General features: G+C 36.9%; 1 protein-coding gene across 4 annotated transcripts in view; it reads left to right on the top strand.

Moving 5' to 3' along the window:
• The window catches only part of mvb12ba (multivesicular body subunit 12Ba), a 33,001-nt gene that overhangs the window by 8,839 nt on the left and 4,868 nt on the right, over positions 1-19,294 (top strand). For all 4 annotated transcript variants that reach the window (XM_084114622.1, XM_084114619.1, XM_084114620.1 and 1 more), the window contains 5 exons: positions 8,141-8,248; positions 9,496-9,592; positions 10,139-10,268; positions 11,492-11,641; positions 17,096-17,187. In XM_084114622.1, coding sequence (XP_083970748.1) covers positions 8,141-8,248; positions 9,496-9,592; positions 10,139-10,268; positions 11,492-11,641; positions 17,096-17,187 — 577 coding nt within the window. The remainder of the gene's footprint in view (positions 1-8,140; positions 8,249-9,495; positions 9,593-10,138; positions 10,269-11,491; positions 11,642-17,095; positions 17,188-19,294) is intronic.

Genomic DNA, 19,294 nt, shown 5'->3' with positions numbered 1-19,294 from the left:
TGTGTCCTATACGGTTATGCAGAGGGTGAAGATAGCGTAGAAAGTGCATAAGGAAGGAAAACTCTTTGTTCCTCCAAAGCAATTGTCAATAAATGACATCTGTTCTTCTAGTATTTTGGGGGGTTTGGTGTAGTGCCTAGCATGCTGTTTCTACACGAGACACTATTGCTGTATTTAAAAACCTAGTGAGACATAGATTAATATGGGTTTCTCAATGATGCCAATATTTACATTTCACATTTACAGTAATTCATTTACAGACACTTATTTTTACAAGAGCTGATTTTATTTTATTTAAATCAACATTGATGATAATAAAAAGATGTCTTTCTTGAACAGCAAATCCGCATATTAGAATGATTTCTGAAGGATCATGTGACACTGAAGACTGGAGTAATGATGCTGAAAATTCAAGTTTGATCACAGGAATGAATAATATTTTACAATATATTCAAACAGAAAACAGTTTACTGTATTTTTAATCAAATAATTGCAGCTGTACTGAGCATGAGAGACTCCTTTCAAAAACATGAAAAAAATCTATATAAAGGATATATTGTTTTTGTACACAATATTTTCTCAAAATTATGAAACACACTGTTGATTAATTTACTAGTCTGTTGGTTGATTTTGGAGCTGACACGAGGGCAACTAGCACTACGGTTAATTTGGGCAAGCAGATTATGTTATTGTGCGATAATCTGATAATGGTCAAATACCAGCTAAATAACCATCTCAGCGATAGTTGTGGGCGATATGACCAAAGTCTTATAGCACAAAATTAGTCATTTTATTATGATAACGGTATAGAATAAACTATAGTTCATTTTGCTTTAAATAAAGTTTCAACATTTTTGAGAACATTGAAAGTTAATAATTCTTATCACCAATTTCAATGTCACAAAAAAAACCTAATACTAGCTTAAGTAAAAAAACAACAACATAAAACTCTTAAGCTTACTGAAGACAAGTAAACAGTCAGAAACTAATTACAGTAATAGGACAAAACTACAATAGAACAAAAGCACAAATGAAATAGGCCTGCCTGAAAAACTTCAAGCTCTAGAAATAAGAACTGCATAAATATACTACATAAATTGAATAAAGTAATTAAATGTACAAAAACCAGTGCATAGTCTTCACTGTGCAAATTAAATATAGCCTACATTTATTCTTATTAAAGCTACAGACGTGATTGAGTCAAGAGCAGTGAGTGATTACCTTCATCTTTCTTTTGTTTGATTAGCATGAATGACACAGACGGCAGCAGGTATATTAGGCTGCTGTCACTTTAAAACTGCACTGTGCAGTTTGCACTGATCTACAGTACTCAACATTTGAAGTGGATCAAAAAAGTTGTCCTAAGTCAGGAATTCATATATAACTTATGAAAGGTTTTGATCCACTTCAAATGTTGAGAAGAGTTCTCGCGAGAGCACAAGTTGAATTTGCTCAGCGAGTTACTCTGGCGTCGAGTAATGATGATCATTAAAGGTCCCGTTCTTCGTGATCCCATGTTTCAAACTTTAGTTAGTGTGTAATGTTGTTGTTAGAGTATAAATAATATCTGTAAAATTATAAAGCTCAAAGTTCAATGCCAAGCGAGATATTTTATTTAACAGAAGTCGCCTACAGCGAACGGCCCGTTTGGACTACATCCCTCTACTTCCTTCTTTAATGACGTCACTAGAACCGTTTTTTGACTAACCTCCACCCACAGGAGTGCTCCCTCAACTCTACCGAAATTCGTTTATGTACTTGCGCACTTCTTATAACTTACTGTGTTTACTCAAAAGTAAAACTGACGCTTCATCTTTTGTGTGATGTACAATAAACTTTATTAAACTCATCAGTATATGTTTGATCATCATTCAGACAGCAGACTTGTAGGCTATTAATAAATAATGGATAGGCTACATACAAGCAGATGACAAATACGTTATAATAACCGTAATTAAACTACTAAACTATACCTGTTTCATCTCTATACAGCACTCTGACTCTATAGGCATTATTGTCCGACTCGAAATGAACACCGTTACTGAGAGTTTCTGATATTATCATCATTCCGTGAGGTGATATTGTCCTGAGAGACTGAGCGCGAGCTCATGAAGCTCCGCCCCCTGGGTCGTCCAGCAGCAGCTTATTTGCATTTAAAGGGCACACACTAAAACAGCGCGTTTTTCTGAGCCCCAAAAAATGACAATTTAAACATGCTGTAAAAAAATGATCTGTTGGGTATTTTGAGCTGAAACTTCACATACACACTCTGGGGACATCAGAGACTTATTTTACATCTTGTGAAAAGGGGCATAATACGGGACCTTTAAATATGCCATTGTATCCAAGCTGCACCAATCACATCGGGTTATCTGATATAGGCGGGCCAGAGGCGAGCTAAACAGAAGACGACAGCGCTGTGGCGTCGAAGTCATTAGTAAACATTGCAAGATGGCTATGGATGAACACCAGTTGTTTGAAACGGCTTTGGCCGCTACAATGAACGAGTTAGACTTGGCTTTTTATCTACAACAGGAACAGAAGACGCCACTCGAATCGTTCCTCTGCAGGAAGGACGTTTTTGCTGTTTTGCCGACCGGATACGGCAAGAGTCTAATCTACCAGTTAGCTCCGCTGGTAGCTAAGCGTATGGGGCTTGTTGTGATTGGTCGTAGTGTTATCCAATTGCGTGCAGTGAGATTTTCAAATGCATGCTTGGTGCCGCCCCTCGAGCTGGCCGAGTTTCATTAGTCGACGCCAGACCATTAATCTTTCAGATTTAGGTCTGGATTTCCAGGCTAGTAATATACTGATACACATGCGCTTTCTTTCCCAACTGTTTACATTCACTTAAGACATAAATGACTGTTTACAACAGGGGTGCCCAATCCTGCTCCTGCCGATCGACTGTCCTGCACAGTTCATCTCCAACCCTAATCAAACACACCTGCCTTTAATTTTCAAGTGATCCTGAAGACATTAATTGGTTGCTTCAGGTGTGTTTGATTAGGGTTGGAGATGAACTGTGCAGGACAGTCGATCGGCAGGAGCAGGATTGGGCACCCCTGGTTTACAAGGATACTTGCAAAGAGGGACATTTGGAAACATAAGTGTGTGTATTTGACCGTTCAAGCTTAATAAGTCGCCAAAAAGAACGCATGAGCAGTGATTTATGTGCACGTGTTTCAGGTGTGCACTCGGACAGTGCACGTAAATGTGAGAAATGTGAGTGAAACAGACTGCTGTAATATGACATGCCTTGTGTAATTGTTGATATGTAATACTAGAACGATGTTGGATGTATTTCTCTTTAGAGTTAATATCAACAAAGAGCCCTGGAGACATGCACACAAACCATGTTGATCTCAGTTGCAGAAAATCCCTTGTCATAGTGTTCATAGTTAACAGGCTGGGAGAAATATGATCTGTGTGTGGTTTAAAGGGATGACGTTTAAAGGCTCACAGCTATGCAGGCGATATCTACGTAATCACACCACCTGAACTATCAAGGAGACGTCTTTAAGAATGTGTTTGCGTATAGTGTCAATGTTCTGCTCTCACTGTAACATCTACTTCATTTTGTAAGATCTCCCGGAGACTGTTTTCACAAAACCTTTTGGAAAAATGCCACAGCATAGCATAGGATCGTCAGGATTAATGTTTACATGTTGCACCCATAGACTGTAAAAAATATGGACAAAGCGTCTGTGACGTTACCCATAGACTTTCTGAAGAACGGGTTTGAAGCCGTTTATGGGGGGTATGGGCGGCGCCATCTTGGAAAATCTTGGGAAATCCTAACCCCGCCCACCTTCTGACGCAGCGCGCGTCACTCAACTAGCTCTGCTTATCTCTGTGTATATTTTAGGCAACGAAATATGTTATAAAACACCAAACTAACTCTTTTCGTTTTCATTTAAAGAAATCTTAAACATTATAGCCACATAAATGTTATTCACTGCACATAACGTTTGCCTGTTTATAACAAAACGAAATATAAAACACAAACCTGCCTCTTTTCATTTTAAATATAATATAAAAATATTTAAAATTTTAATATGGTCCAGGCAATATGTGCATTTGTACTAAACAACAGATGTTGCAGTAAACAACATTACAGATCATATTCGTTGTATTAAAATGACAAAACTCAACCCAGTCTCTTTTTGTTAAATTTCAGTTTTATCAATATAAAAGTATAAGTAAAAGGTAAAGTTACAAGAAGCTATACAAATAAAGCAAACAATTCAGTCAAACATAAAAAGTCAGCGCTCGATCTAGTCTAACCATACAACGGTACAGTTAAATAGCTTATAAAGTTATGAAACTTACTCAGCCAAAACGATTGCCCAGGGAACAAATTATAGATTTACGTTACGAGACCAAAGATCGCCCGTTAGATATACACAAGACGAATCATGTTTAACCACTACAGAGACGCCAGAGACCGCGGCACCTCAGAACGTCTAGCCGAGGAAAGGCTGTTCCAGGCGGGGTACATCGCGCTGAGCGCCCGGTCATCGCTGGATCTCACAACTGGATAAAATTTTCATAAATCTTTAAATAAACCACAGATTTGAGCTTTAAACAACTACATTCTCGCCTGAAAACTTCTTAAAACTACATTTCACGATACAGAAACAGTAGTATTATATGTCAACTGTATTAAAAAATGGCGCTTCTTGTTGTCATTCTCCGTGGCGCTGCCCTGTCAGCTGTCAATCAAGCTGTCAATCAAAGTTAACCACGCCCTTATTGTCATACATTTTATATCTAAATACGATCTAAACTAACGAGTTAGAAAAAAATTCACCCCCCTCACAGTTGTCAGGCACTCGGAAGCTATCGAAAAATACAATAAAAGTCCATGGGACCAACCTGTAAAAACATGAATTTATGCTGTGAAAACGGACATTTTAACATGGGGGCTATGGACATTTGCTCCCTTTTGGGACCTGCCCCTAGCGGATTTTCGATGTATTGCAGTTTTTCGCACTTCCGGGTAGGCTTCATTTTTCAGATCAGAATGTTGCCGCTTGGTTGCATCTCATGAACGTCGCATAACACCTTAGAAAGTACATTTCTGCTTACAGGCCCAGTTTCTGACGTTTTGTGCCGTACATTTTTTTTTTTTTTTTTTGCACCATTGCATTTGTGTTTTTTTTGGGCAGGAACTCGCTCATGATCTGGATCTACTTTGGCAACAGAAGACGCAGTGGGGTTGTTGTGTTTCCTTTAGCTGTCCCGGTCGTTGTCGTCACTCCAGCGCAGAGCTTAACAAAGCTTCCTGTGTGGATTGCTTGAGTGTGTGAAAGCAGGGTCTGTTGATAGCACCCATTCCACCCCCAAAACGTCTTCTCAAATGGCAGAATCGCTGTAGTCTACACGCAGCGCATCAGAACTAGAGAGAGAGAAATCTGTTGTTTCCAACACTAACAGTGAGCTACTTGTGTCTTTCTGTCTGTTCAATATCAAACTACAGAAGTCTGAGGTTTGACTCTTGGACAACCCCTAAAATCGGGGCTCTTCAATGACTTCATTGAGTCATTACTTTGTCAGATATCCTTCCAAGGTGTCTTTTAATTGGTTCGAATGAATGTAGGCATTGTTATTTGTTTGTTGTTTACAGACAATTCTTTCTTTTTGTTAATTATTAATATCAAACGGCCTACATCAATTTCAAATTTCCTTTAAAGATGGGCAAAGAAAGGGTTTCAATATTCATCCAATTTTAGTATCCAGGTGAAACTCAAATATCGAATATTGTGCAAAAGTTTGTGTATTTCAGTAATTCAAATTAAAAGGTGAAACTAATATATTTAGTATATATAACTATATACATATGCATGAATATACTTTTCAGAGGGCCGACATTCCTGTATTTAAAATCCTTTTTTTTTTATTGATTTCATGTAATATTCTAATTTTCTGAGATTTTGAATTTGGGGTTTTCATAAGATGTAAGCCATAATCATCAAAACTATAACTTTTGCACGATATTCTAATTTTTCGAGTTTCACTTGTACATTGGTACAGATGTTATGAATATTATGAGGGTGTTATGCCTGTCTTTTGCATCACTAACGATTGATTTAGCTAATTAATGGTGCTTTCAAGGTAAAGCATTATTATTATTGTTCAGTCTTTGGCATTTAAACAAATTGAATGGTTAGCGACTTCTTTTTATATGAAGTTAGCTGATACTGAGCAGGACAACGACAAAGTTTGGTGCAATTTTACAGTTTTATTACAGCAGGAATAGAGGAAGTACCATTTTAGCTAGCCTTGACTTCTTACCTACTGGCCTTGCATTTGCTTCCTCAAAGCGTAGGCCATGGGCAGAGAATCGGAAGATAAAGCGATCTTCAGTCTTCAATGGGCTCTATAAAATGTGCAAACTTTTTTTTTCTCCCTTTTTTTTCTTTTTCATGCCAAATTATATCATCAATGTGAGTGAAATGTTTGTTTGAAAAATGAACATGAATTTGCATCTCAGTATTTGGATTGTGTCTCTTTTGCTTTAATGACAGCGGCATTTGAGCTACATGAACAAATGTGATGATCATGTTTTCCAGGTTGATCTGAGATGTTTCATAGAGCATCTTGAGCCTCAATGGAAGCCAGAACTTAAGATCACATGGTCAATGTCACAAATTTACTTACATTTCAGTCTCCTAGAAATAGTGCAGGAAATTGAAGATTGAATTTTCAAATTCATAAAACCAAATTCACAAATTTCAAGTCTCAGACATTTTAATCCCAACATATATCCCACAGACTTCTTTTCTGTACATTCTCTTATTAAAATATAACTGACACTAATAGTATATCATATATTTGGTGTATAAATAAGCAAATCATCATGTCCGGCCCTAAGACTTAAAGGGATACTTCACCGATTAACATTAAGCTTTGTATCAGTAGAAACCCGGTAGTATTCTCGAATGGCCGTGCTTCCCTCCCTCATGTCCCCCTGAGACGAGAGATTTCTGGATTGTGTGTCTGGAAAAAAAACTCTGATGAAGCAAAAATTGCCATTTAGCTCATCTGAGGCTTTTTTGTCCAGAGTCGAGAGACTCCAGCCAGTAGGAGGAGCTCGTCCCACATGTCTTCAACCCGCCCATTGGGGGATCTCACGATAAAACGCCATCTTTTCAGTTTCGAGTCGACTAGTAGCCTAGCTGTATCATTTCTTCCGATACTGCCCTCTGTAACCGGTAGGCGTGGCTTGGGAGTGTCCTCGTAGGGCAGCGAAGCAAGTGCATTCTGGGAGTTGTTGTCTTTCATCCACATGAGCCAAAAATACATTTTCTGGCTTTTCTCAGTCTAGAAGGCACCAACTTCTAAATTCATTTCACATTTCTACTACATAAATGACCCAATTTAAATACACATTCATCTTTCCAGCGGTGAAATGCTGCATCATTTCAGACAGTGGTCTTTCCCTTACACTTGTGTGACATTTTACCCGCTCATTGTTCAGTCGTGTTTGTCGAGTGGCTTGTGGGAAGCCAGCTGCTATGGCACGACTGATGGGTGGCTGTTTGTGTGGGCAGCTCATGCTGTTTATTGAGCAAGCATGCATGTTGACTGCTGTTGAGATGGACTGTATAGTTAGCGCTAACCATCTCCATGTGGTCCATACAAGCTGAATGCTTTTTTTTATTGGCAGAACTTCTCAAAAGAACTTCTTTAAAAGCCATTCTGAGATGTTGCGTCTTTATATTTATCCTCCTAAAATGATCACCACTAAAGGAACATCTAGATACTCTGTAATCAACCTTACTAATCGACTAGTTTGTTGTACATCTAGGCAACTTCTAGAAAACAATCTTGACTCTTCCTATTAATCTGTTGTGCTTATTATTGAGGGTAGGAATTTCCCAGAAGCCCTTGAGAAGCTAATTAAAGTCTGTTATAAATTAGGAACTCGTTTGAACTAAATCAGGCTTTTTTTTTTTCTGATGGATTATTAATGTGAATAAATGTTTTGTCATATATTGGCTCATGGCTGTCGTACTGAATAAATTATTTGTTTATCCTTTAAGAACAGACTTCAAGCATGTAACCTTCTGCAAATGGAAAAACAAATTTTATTATAATGCATAATCAAATCAGTTTTTCTTTTCATTCCTTTTAGGTTGCACAAACCACAGATGGGATTGATGCAGACTTGTGGAAAGATGGCCTGTTCAAATCCAAGGTGACCCGCTATCTGTGCTTCACCAGAGCATTCTCTAAAGAGAACGTGAGTCATGTCTTCAGTTCTTTATCAGATCATTTCTTTTAACTATGGTAACATTTATAAATACAAATATTTCTAGTCCAAGATGCTGATTTGTTAAATTCGGCATGAAACGGACGTGGGAATTAGCTGTTCTTCCCTATTGTGAAGTATATCTGAGTGTTGGGTGGGATTTTATTTTGTCCCGGGGGAATTGATTGGATAATTGGATTGTTGTGGATCGTTATTGGTCGAACTTATGAGAGTGACAGGTTGTCCCGCCCTCGTGCCAGTAAACACGTCATTAGAGAAGAGAAATATGTCATGCCTAACAACACCTTATTTACAATATAGCACAACCCATTTGCTTAAACGTTCTGTAGTACTGAGCCACTTCATTTTAAAGGCCAAAAACGGGGATGAACTTTTAAATATCCAGAGCATGTTCATCATGATGGAGTGTTTATATAATGTTATATCTTGTTAGAGTTGAAATGATCCCTGTAATATGTCACAGGATCTCTTCTATTTGTTTTTGTTCATGAAAACAAAGCCTTTCCTCTTTCTTCCGTCCCTGCGGGGTTTAGTCTAATTCTTTCTTCTCAGGCAAACCAAAGCCGAAAGAGCTTTAAAATAATGTTTGTGGTTTTTGGTACAAGAAACCTTGATTACATTACTATTATTATGATGATGATGCTTCAAATATTGTATGCTAGGGCTGCACAATATATCAAAATTATTTATATATCGCAACGGCTTGCAATAACTGGGGTCATGAACAAAAGACAAAGAGAAAATCATTCTGAATAACTTTTGTAGCTTTAATAAGAATCAGGATATATTTAATTCATACAGTGAGAACTAAGCAGTGTTTTATTTTTATGTTTGATTATTCAGTTTCTGTTGTTAAATAACCCTAATGTAGGATAACCTGAACCCCTAAACCCAGTGGTTTACACTGATGTTAAAATAACATAATAATAATCTTATGCTACAGTAAAACACTGATGTTCACTTTCAGAAGTTGTAGGGATGTTTTCTTGTCACAAAAAGAATGTGAAACGCGTATATTGTAGGTTATATAATTTAAAATATATTTTTAAGATAATTTAAGTTTATTTTACACACTTTATCGTATTGAATATCGCATTATTTAATGAATTATCGCATTTTTCTCCAATTTCGTGCAGCCCTATTGTCTGCTTATGTGTTATAAATAATAATAAATCTAGAGATGTGGTCTATTGACATTCTCCTGTATCTCTCCACAGAGTCATTTAGGAAATGTGCTCGTAGACATGAAGCTCATCGACATCAAGGACACGCTGCCTGTGGGATTCATTCCCATTCAGGAGACCGTGGACACGCGTAAGAGCCCACATCTCCTCTTGATCATTGACAACAGCTATTTCAGCCAGATCACAACTGATGCGTCTTCAAAACCATATTTTCTAATTGATATGCATAGCATCCCAGGGTGGATTTGATGTTGAAATATGAATACTTTTGAAGTCTTTTTCAGAATGCTAAATGTGAAATCGCGCTTGCATAACGAGCTGCGTTTGTGTTCACATACTTGCGTTTTGTATATTTCAGGCTTAAATGTAATAATTTCATACTCTCCCTGAAATCACACACTATGTTTGCACAGACACTCAAGATATGAAACCGTTATCGTAGCTTAAATAAAGCAGTGACACTCCAGACCAGAGTTTGTTTGTAGTTGCTTTTAGACGTGCAGTAGAGCTGGACCTCCATTGTGGATTTAGTTTCTCGTGTTAAATAATTAATCAATTGTGTGAAATGATCCTCTTTCATTTCCAGCGCTGACCTCGTTCTGTCTATTTTCTCTTTCTGTTGTAAACTCCATCTCCCTTTCACTTTCTTTAACATGTCCTGTTCCTCTCTCTCCAGAGGAGCCGGCGTTCAGGAAGAGGAGGTTATGTATTAAGTTCATCCCGAGAGACTCCACCGAAGCTGCCATCTGTGATATCCGTATCTTAGGACGCTCCAAACAGGCGCCGCCACAGTATACGTTCATAGGGTCAGTGACTCTACACAACAACTTGTGACCTAGACTGACTGATATATTGAAAAGACAGTTCAGAAGTATTCAGTGAGAAAACAAATAGTATTCTGCGGGTGGGCAATGTGAAATTATACAGCATTAGGGAACATAAGCGTGACCTAACAGCTTTAAGATTTCAGAAAACCCCATGGCATTTGATGAATTTAAATGTTTTAGTGTGTGTAGATAAATATTGCTGTTATATTCATTATATGTACTTTTATTTAATAATAATGATAATATATTAGAATAATAATTTATTAACTGTATTTTTATGTCATGAGTTTCATGATTAAATATTTTTCTTCCATGAATGAACTCAACATATACATTTAAATTTTTAATAATACATGTATATAATATATAATTAATATAATACAATTATGTATTTATTATATAAATATTGTGATATATTAATAATATTCTAACAATCTTTTTTAAATCGTTTTTTTTCTTTTTTCTTCTGGTAAAAAGTAAAAATCTATAATCTAATCTAATTTATGCTTCCTCTGTGGAGAAATAATTGTTTTAAAAAACAGTTTTTTTTCTTAAAACATGCAGGTGTCCCGTAAAAATATATATAATTATTAGAGCAATATTCAACATCTTTAATATTGTTATAAGGCTGAAACCTATTAAGACACCATTTTTTTTTAAAAGTATTTTTCGGCCGGGAGTATCTGGAGATCTCTGGCTGTACTTTAAGATCTCCAAAGCGCTTTCTGTCTTTGTTGATATATGTGACCCTGGATCACAAAACCAGTACATGTCGCACGGGTATATCTGTGGCAATAGCCAACAATACATTATATGGGTCAAAACTTGCGATTTTTCTTTTATGCATTCAGATATTTTGTAGATTTCCTACTGTAAATATATTAAATATTTGTTTTTGTGAGTGAATGCAGCACAATCGCGAGCATAAATGGACAAATTTAAAGGAGATTTTCTCAATGTTTCGATTTTTTGCACCCTCAGATTCCAGATTTACAAATAGTTGTATCTCGACCAAATATTGTCCTAATATCATAACAAACCATACATCAGTGGAAAGCTTACATATGATGTATAAATCTCAATTTCAAAAAATTGAACCATGTGACTGGTTTTGTGGTCACATATTCTTATTAAATACATCTGTGTTTTGTGTTTCCTGAGTAAATCATTTCCAGTTTGGTGAATTCTGTGTTTCCTTTTAGAGAGCTGAACAATATGGGGATCTGGTACCGTATGGGAAAGGTGCCACGGACCCAGGACTCTTCACCTGTACAGAACAACTCCTCCACCAACACCACCAATAACATCCAGACCGTCACCAACAACTCCACTCCAGCGCCAGTCATGCCCAAGTACGTGTTTGTGAAGTGTGAACTGCGTTCGTAGCAACAGCTGCAGAATAGAAAGAGAGAGAATGAGACGAACTGAGAGGAGGAAGAGAAACATGGAGTGGAAAAACACTTTAATTAGCAGATGCAGCATAGCATTCTTTAGATTCTGGAATAAACGCGGTTGTGGTTTTTCAGGAAATTCCATAGTAGTTATAGTATATCCCATATAGTTCCAATATATGTTTTTCCAAGAATCTTCAAGAAAGTTCAAAGATCAACTTTTTTACATTATAAATGTCTTTACTGTCACTTTTGATCAAACAGTATTAATCAAATTAAGAAAAAACATGCGGTTTTCCATGATATAACTATAAAGCTAATGAAATGTTTAAGAGTGCGGTCACATGCTATTCTTGTGTAAAATGTGTATGTTTACGGGCTTGTTTGTGTCTCAGGGTTTTGTACGCCCCGGAGCTTTTTCTGACCCAAATGGGGAAGTGTCTGTTCCAGCTGCTTCCCTCTCATGATTTCCTCTCTGTCTGTCTGCTCTCTTGATACGGTCTGCCTGTGATCCTATTATATATAACAGGATACAACTGCAGTGAAGTCACATAACCAAAAATGCATCGCAATAAGGGAGTGACCGTCTCTGTTTGGTCCCTGATAGCATTGCTGGGAAACTATGTAATTTACATATCGAAATCTTAAAGGTGGAAATGGTCATGTAAAACCAAATGTGATGCAAGAACCCTTGACTAACATAAGTGAACACTTATGGGATAGGGTTAGATAACAACACTCTCGTTCCTGTATTGGACGTTATAAGGGAAAGATTATAATGCTATAAATTCAGTCACTTTAATTCAAATCATTTATCTTTACAGCATTACAAAGGGAGAGTATCAGTGGTTTAACACAACTAAATTCTGTTTATATCCACTTTTTCCCAATGCCCCTTGAGGTTTTGCACAAATTATGGGAATAACTTTCATTAAACTGTAAACAATCAGAGGAAGGTTTGCTTTATGAATGCCATTATAAGCATTTTCAAAAACTGGGTACAATCAATGAGATGACATTATTCTACTCACCCTTCAACCATCGAACATTAAAAGGACATTTAAAAGTGTAAAAGCATAAAAAAATTACTACAACAGACCATGAATAACCCCAAAAGCTCGATTATTTCCGCAGCAATATTAAAGGGGTGGTTGATTATGATTTCACTTTTTTAATTTAGTTAGTGTGTAATGTTGCTGTTTGAGCATAAACAACATCTGCAAAGTTACAACACTCAAAGTTCAATATTTGCTTTTAAAGAAATCGCTTTTTAAGGACTACAACAAACGGCTGGTAGAGACTACACGGCATTCCTCCCGGGTTAGTGACATCACTAACCATAAAATTTACATAAACCCCGCCCCCGGGAACGCAATTTATAGATTATCATGACAGAATATGCTAATCAGTGACTAGAAGATAACTACACATCAGCTACATTAATTCATCAACTAACCATTCAGAAACGTCCTGTTGCTCTATATGTTGTCACTTCTTCTTGAGTCTCTCCATCATTGTCTGAATCCGGTTTGAACATAAACATTGAAATTTTCAGTGCATGTGTGTGTGTGAGGTAAAAAAACACGAGCTCTTGAAGCTCCGCCCCCTGTGCCGGGAGCATCAGCTCATTTGCATTTAAAGGCACAGACACAAAAATGGTGCATTTTTGCTCACCCTGAAAAAGTGACAACTTTAACATGCTATATATAAATATCTGTGTGGTATTTTGAGCTAAAACTTCACATACACACTCTGGGGACATCAGAGATTTATTTTACATCTTATGAAAAGGGCATAATACCACCCCTTTAAAGGATGTTAAATATCACTACAGTAATATATGTCTGTATTATGTAACATTAGTTGCCTTTATCAAAAATGTTAATTAACTGGAACACTGAGTGATATTATTTCAGAGCGGTTTCCATCATTTGACAGATAATAAATATTGTGTTTTACTTGCTTTAGAAACATTGCAGTAAACACTGCATACATGTGAAAACAAACCTGGAAAGAGACGTGAGGATTTAGGGAATAAACGAGAGATTCTTATTGCATTCCAGTGATTTATTCATGGGATATATTGTAAATTAAATCAGAGCAGATCACAAATGCAGAGAATATGCTTGTGTTTTTCATACTGTTACAGCAGAATACAAAGGAAAGAATATAATCAGGAGGAAAATAATGCAGCAACTGAAAAAAGCTCTTGCCATATTCTTGTTATACCAAACGTTGACGGATGAGGATTATTTGTTGTGCAACCTTATGATTTGTTTCAGTCGTCTTGAGTGGAACTTCCCCAAATTGGAAGTGCCTCTCATAATCTAAATCACAGAAGCCTTGTTTGGAAAAAAGTGGATAGATTTGTTTGTTTTGTCATGATTTGGTATTAAGTGTGGAGTTTCCCTTACAGCTGCCAGCAGAACACCTACATATTGAACGCATCAGCAGAGCAGAAGTCATGTGTGCGGTGGTTTAGTCATGTCATGAGTGTTTAATGGTGGGTGTTGCACATGAGACCTACAGCATTCTCCTGTTATTAAGTGGATCTGTAGTGAATGCACAGCTTTATCTGAACGTGGGCTAGCACTAGCAGCAGGGATCATGAAATTGCTTATGTTTCATCCTGAAAAATACCGGTTTCTAAGGCTTAATGTGTGTGAACACTGAATTGATTCCTCTTTCACATCTCCTTGTGCTTGAGCGGACACACAAAATACCTGTCTTGGCAAGTATTCACGTTAACATAGTTATGTCTAAGTGAACGTAAACAGTTGAGAAAGAAATCGGATGTGTATCATTATATTGGATCCGTGCATTCGGTCTTAAAGTGACAGCAGCCTATAAACACCTCCTGCTGTCTGAATTTATTTATTTTTTCTTGCTGATCTGAAAAATTATGCAATCGGCTGAACGAGATGGTCTCGGCCATATTGAAAACGAACCATTTCGGTTGAGGTGCGAAAGCAATCCAACCCAACGGACCAATAAACCAAGCGCTATCATAATTCATAACGGGAAATGTGTTTATGTTTTATAAAAAGCAGCAGTGTCTACATCTGCTACATCTACGCCTCTTCATCTGTGCATTTACTTTTCTCAGTTCATTGAAAGAATGCTTTCCCAACGAAGCCTCGATTCCCACTTTAACTGCATTAGAAGTGATATATAATTTTAAATGTAATTAAATATATAAATATATATATATATATATATATATATAATATAATATAATATAATATAATATAATTTATCAGTCAGAGCGGGAATCAAGTAAGCGTGTCACAACAGCTATAGATGGATCTTGATGAATGACGCAGAGGAACGTAAACAGGTGAAGTCTGACCAATAAGAGGACAGATTTACTCACATGTGACTTGCATAAACACGTCAGTACGCTTTGAAGTGTTGCCTTGTGAAAGCGAATTAATGAGGATAGGAGCAGGCTTCACTCAATTTTAATAATACACTTTTCAGAGTGCTGGCCTAAAAATATAATACATAAGAATAGGACAGAGGCCGCACTATGCATAAACGTTTTTTATTCGTTGCACAAACGCGTTTCGGCGTGTGCCTTCTTCAGTGTGCCATCAGGCACACTGAAGAAGGCACACGCCGAAACGCGTTTGTGCAACGAATAAAAAACGTTTATGCATAGTGCGGCCTCTGTCCTATTCTTGTGAAAGCGAAACCATCCATGAAGAAAATGCAACATTGTATCAAATAAAGCCCCTGTTTCAGAACAAATCAAATGATCTACAGGTCTGAAAACGCCCTTAAAAACAACACTCATGCCGAGATGTGCACAAGACATTTCTCTGAGAAAGCTATTTAAAGATATGCCGCTAAAAACATAAATTCTTAATCCACAACTACTGAAAATATCCTTAAAAAGCAAGAAAAAAATATATAGACAAAATGTACTGAAATGGTCTAGCATCATCCAGCAAACAGGATGTAGATCTCCTCATGTGATCTGATACAGAATTATAATAATTTGCATGACTGTATTACGGATGCAACCTTCAGTCTTCATCAAGGTTGTGAGTCAGATGAAAGATTGGCAGGGACATTTAGTATGATTTAAAAAGCAGCCGTGTTTTGTTTGTTTTTTACAGCTGATGAGACACAAACAACTCTGATCATTTTTAGAGATGTTCCGATACCCTTTTTTCCTTCCCGATACCGATTCCGATACCTGGACTCAGGGTATCGGCCGATACCGAGTACTAATCCGATACCTGGGTGTGTATACAGCTGCAATTCATACTAGCCCTGTATGAATTGATAGAATTATTTTATAAAAGGTATTTTAGTTTTACAATATAACTGTATAAAAAAGTGCAACAAATAAATCTAGGAATCTAAAAAATGATATATGAATAATAGGGGTGTAACGGTCCACAAAATTCACGGTTCGGTTCGATACCATACACTGGTGTCACGGTTCGGTACGTTTTCAATACAGCAAAAAGAAAGAAATGCCAGAGAAATTTCCTTGATTTACATTTTTTTATTAACATCATAAAGTATGATCATTTTTTACTTTGAGCAATGATGGAGCTATAATTGACATATAAAACAAAAACAGCTCCTTATAAAAAAAATGAAATGTAATATTGAAGTAGTTAAGGTTTATTTTATTTCAGATTAACATTTGAGGGCAGCAATTTTATTCATAATGTCAAAATAAAACCAACGTAACGTTACTTGAAAGCACAATGTTCCTGGTTTCCACGTCAGCGCTGTTTGATCCGTTAATAACGGAAAATGTGAATGCTTCTCACTAACGTAGATCTCGCAGCGATGTTATTACTTCAGTGGCGAATTCAAATGCTTTCTTCACTGGATCTCTTAGCGCTGTGTAGCAACAGTGTAACAGTTAGCTTGATCAAGATCGGCTCGCGCTGCATTGTTCCAAACTGTTTAATGGTCCGTGAAGCACAAAATAACAAGTAGCGCAGTTTTGTTCCGTTTTCATTACGTTTGCCATTTGATGTTGGGCGCCAGCGTCTCTTACATTATGCGCTTGCCGCGCGCCTGCATTTGAAAATTTGCGTTTTCATTTCTTCTTCGCTGCTCTAAACAGTGATTGCTTGTGGCAACAGCACAACTTCCTGTGTTGCCACAAGCAACCACTGTTTAGAGCAGCGAAGAAGAATTGATCTCCGATTTGCAGCGTAAAGCAAAGCTAGCGTGCATAACTAGGTATTGTTTAATAAAATGGTATCGGATCGGTACATGGGTAGATGTACTCGCCAATACCGATGCCAGAATTTTTATTGGTATCGGTGGCATTTCCGATACTAGTATCGGAATCGGAACAACCCTAATAATTTTGAGGTTGAAAGAAGATATGTTGAATACTTGTTTGATTAAGTGATTAAGTCTTCTATTTCTGTTTCTCCATAGGCACATATCCATGACCCTGCCGGCATGTTTCAGAAAAAGCACAACCAGACCAGACTTTGAACACCAGAACTCCAACCTCTATGCCATCTCTGGTACCAGAACCGCACAAAACACACCTGACCCAAACTGAACACCTTCAGTCTAGAAATTCACATGCTTTTACAAATTAAAGGGATATTTCACGACTGGAAAGACGAATGTGTATTTAAATTGGGTCATTTATGTAGTAGAAATGTGAAATTATTTTAGAAGTTGGTGCCTTCTAGACTGAGAAAAGCCAGAAAATGTATTTTTGGCTCATGTGGATGAAAGACAACAACTCCCAGAATGCACTTGCTTCGCTGCCCTACGAGGACACTCCCAAGCCACGCCTACCGGTTACAGAGGGCAGTATTGGGAGAAATGATACAGCTAGGCTACTAGTCGACTCGAAACTGAAAAGACGGCGTTTTATCGTGAGATCCCCCTATGGGCGGGTTGAAGACATGCGGGACGAGCTCCTCCTACTGGCTGGAGTCTCTCGCCTCTGGACAGAAAAGCCTCAGATGAGCTTAATGACGATTTTTGCTTCATCAGAGGTTATTTTCCAGACACACAATCCAGAAATCTCTCGTCTCAGGGGGACATGAGGGAGGGAAGCACGGCCATTCGAGAATACTACCGGGTTTCTACTGATACAAAGCTTAATGCTAATCAGTGAAGTATCCCTTTAAATTAATAATTAATTCATTATAAAGTAGTAGAAATAATCAGTAATGGCGTTTACTCTGTAAGTTTACTCTTTCTAACTAAAAAAAAGTATTGGCTATATGATATATGTGGACTATGTAGTAAGAAGAAAGGTAGTGTGTTATCCGATGTAATGTAGAATCTGCTGACTGCTTGAGTTGAGACATGAGCACGTCACATTTGAGATGAAGGTCAGTGAAAAAGGGCTCGGTTAAATTTGCATGTAATAATCCTCTGTCTGAAATCCCATCAGCACTCTCAGTGTCCGTGCGGATTCATAACGGCTGTCATTAGGGATGTAATAATAAACCCTTCTCGAGGTGGAATCTGTTTATCTCTACCAGATGGTGTTCAGCGATGAGCCAGAATATCTCTCTCTGTTCTGAGCTCTCATTCATTACCGCGCACATCCGTGAAGAAAAATTACGTCTCCGTAACGATTTAGTTTTATTTACATTTATCATTTAGCAGATGCTTTTATCCAAAACAACTTACAAATAATTAGGCAATTTGTAGTAATTTAGTTGACTTGTCATTAGGCCTTTCGCGATTATTGATTAATCATCTAATTGTGCTTAATCAATCTAATCGTAATTGAGATGTCTGCGATAATTGTGCAGTTTAAAGTTAATTTATCACATTCATAAATCACAGTTTGCCAAAGAATTTTAAAGAATTGTAAAGCATATAAAGATAGCAAAAGGTCTTCCTTCATAAGAAATGAAGCTTTGTTGGTTTAATCAGACTTTGTTATATTATATTATATTATATTATATTATATTAATATTCTCCCACGATTCTGAATAGACGACTACACAAAATAACATGTAATTAGAGGTTCTGACAAAATGTTAATTTCTGCAGTCTACTTAAAAATATTTAATTAATTTGAATTAAACACTTTTTTTTTGTTAATAACTCTCATAAAGACTTCACTTGTTTCATTACTGGATGAATCAGTGTTTTAATGACAAATAGATTTGTATCACTTGCCGCCACCTACTGGTGTAACGATGTAATTGATACAATCTTTATTTGAAGCATAAAGTTACTTTCAAAGGGTGATTTGCTCTATTTTGATCGCAGCCGTAGACATCAGTGTTTATATCCGAACTATAATCTTTTATCCCAGTACTTCTGTGATCATTTGAATTATTATAACAGAAATAATGATACTGTGTGGTTGAAAAGACTGTTTTATATTTATACATGATAACTAATAATAATAACGACTAATCGTGCAGCTATATATTATATTATTAATATATACATTTTCACAGCAGTTAGAGTAAATCATGTGGGTTTATTTTGTTATAATTTTTATTATTATATTACATACGATTCCAAGTATCAGAATAACATATTAGGCTTACACTGTAAGTGACACAGAATTGAATCGTTAATCGCAATTTATGTGTTTAATAATGAATCATCAGCACAAAATTCATGATCGTGACAGGCCCTACTTTA

Source organism: Abramis brama (genome assembly GCF_963993115.1).
Source record: "Abramis brama genome assembly, chromosome: 5".
Taxonomy (NCBI): domain Eukaryota; kingdom Metazoa; phylum Chordata; class Actinopteri; order Cypriniformes; family Leuciscidae; genus Abramis; species Abramis brama.
This window is presented reverse-complemented; position numbering and strand designations above follow the sequence as displayed.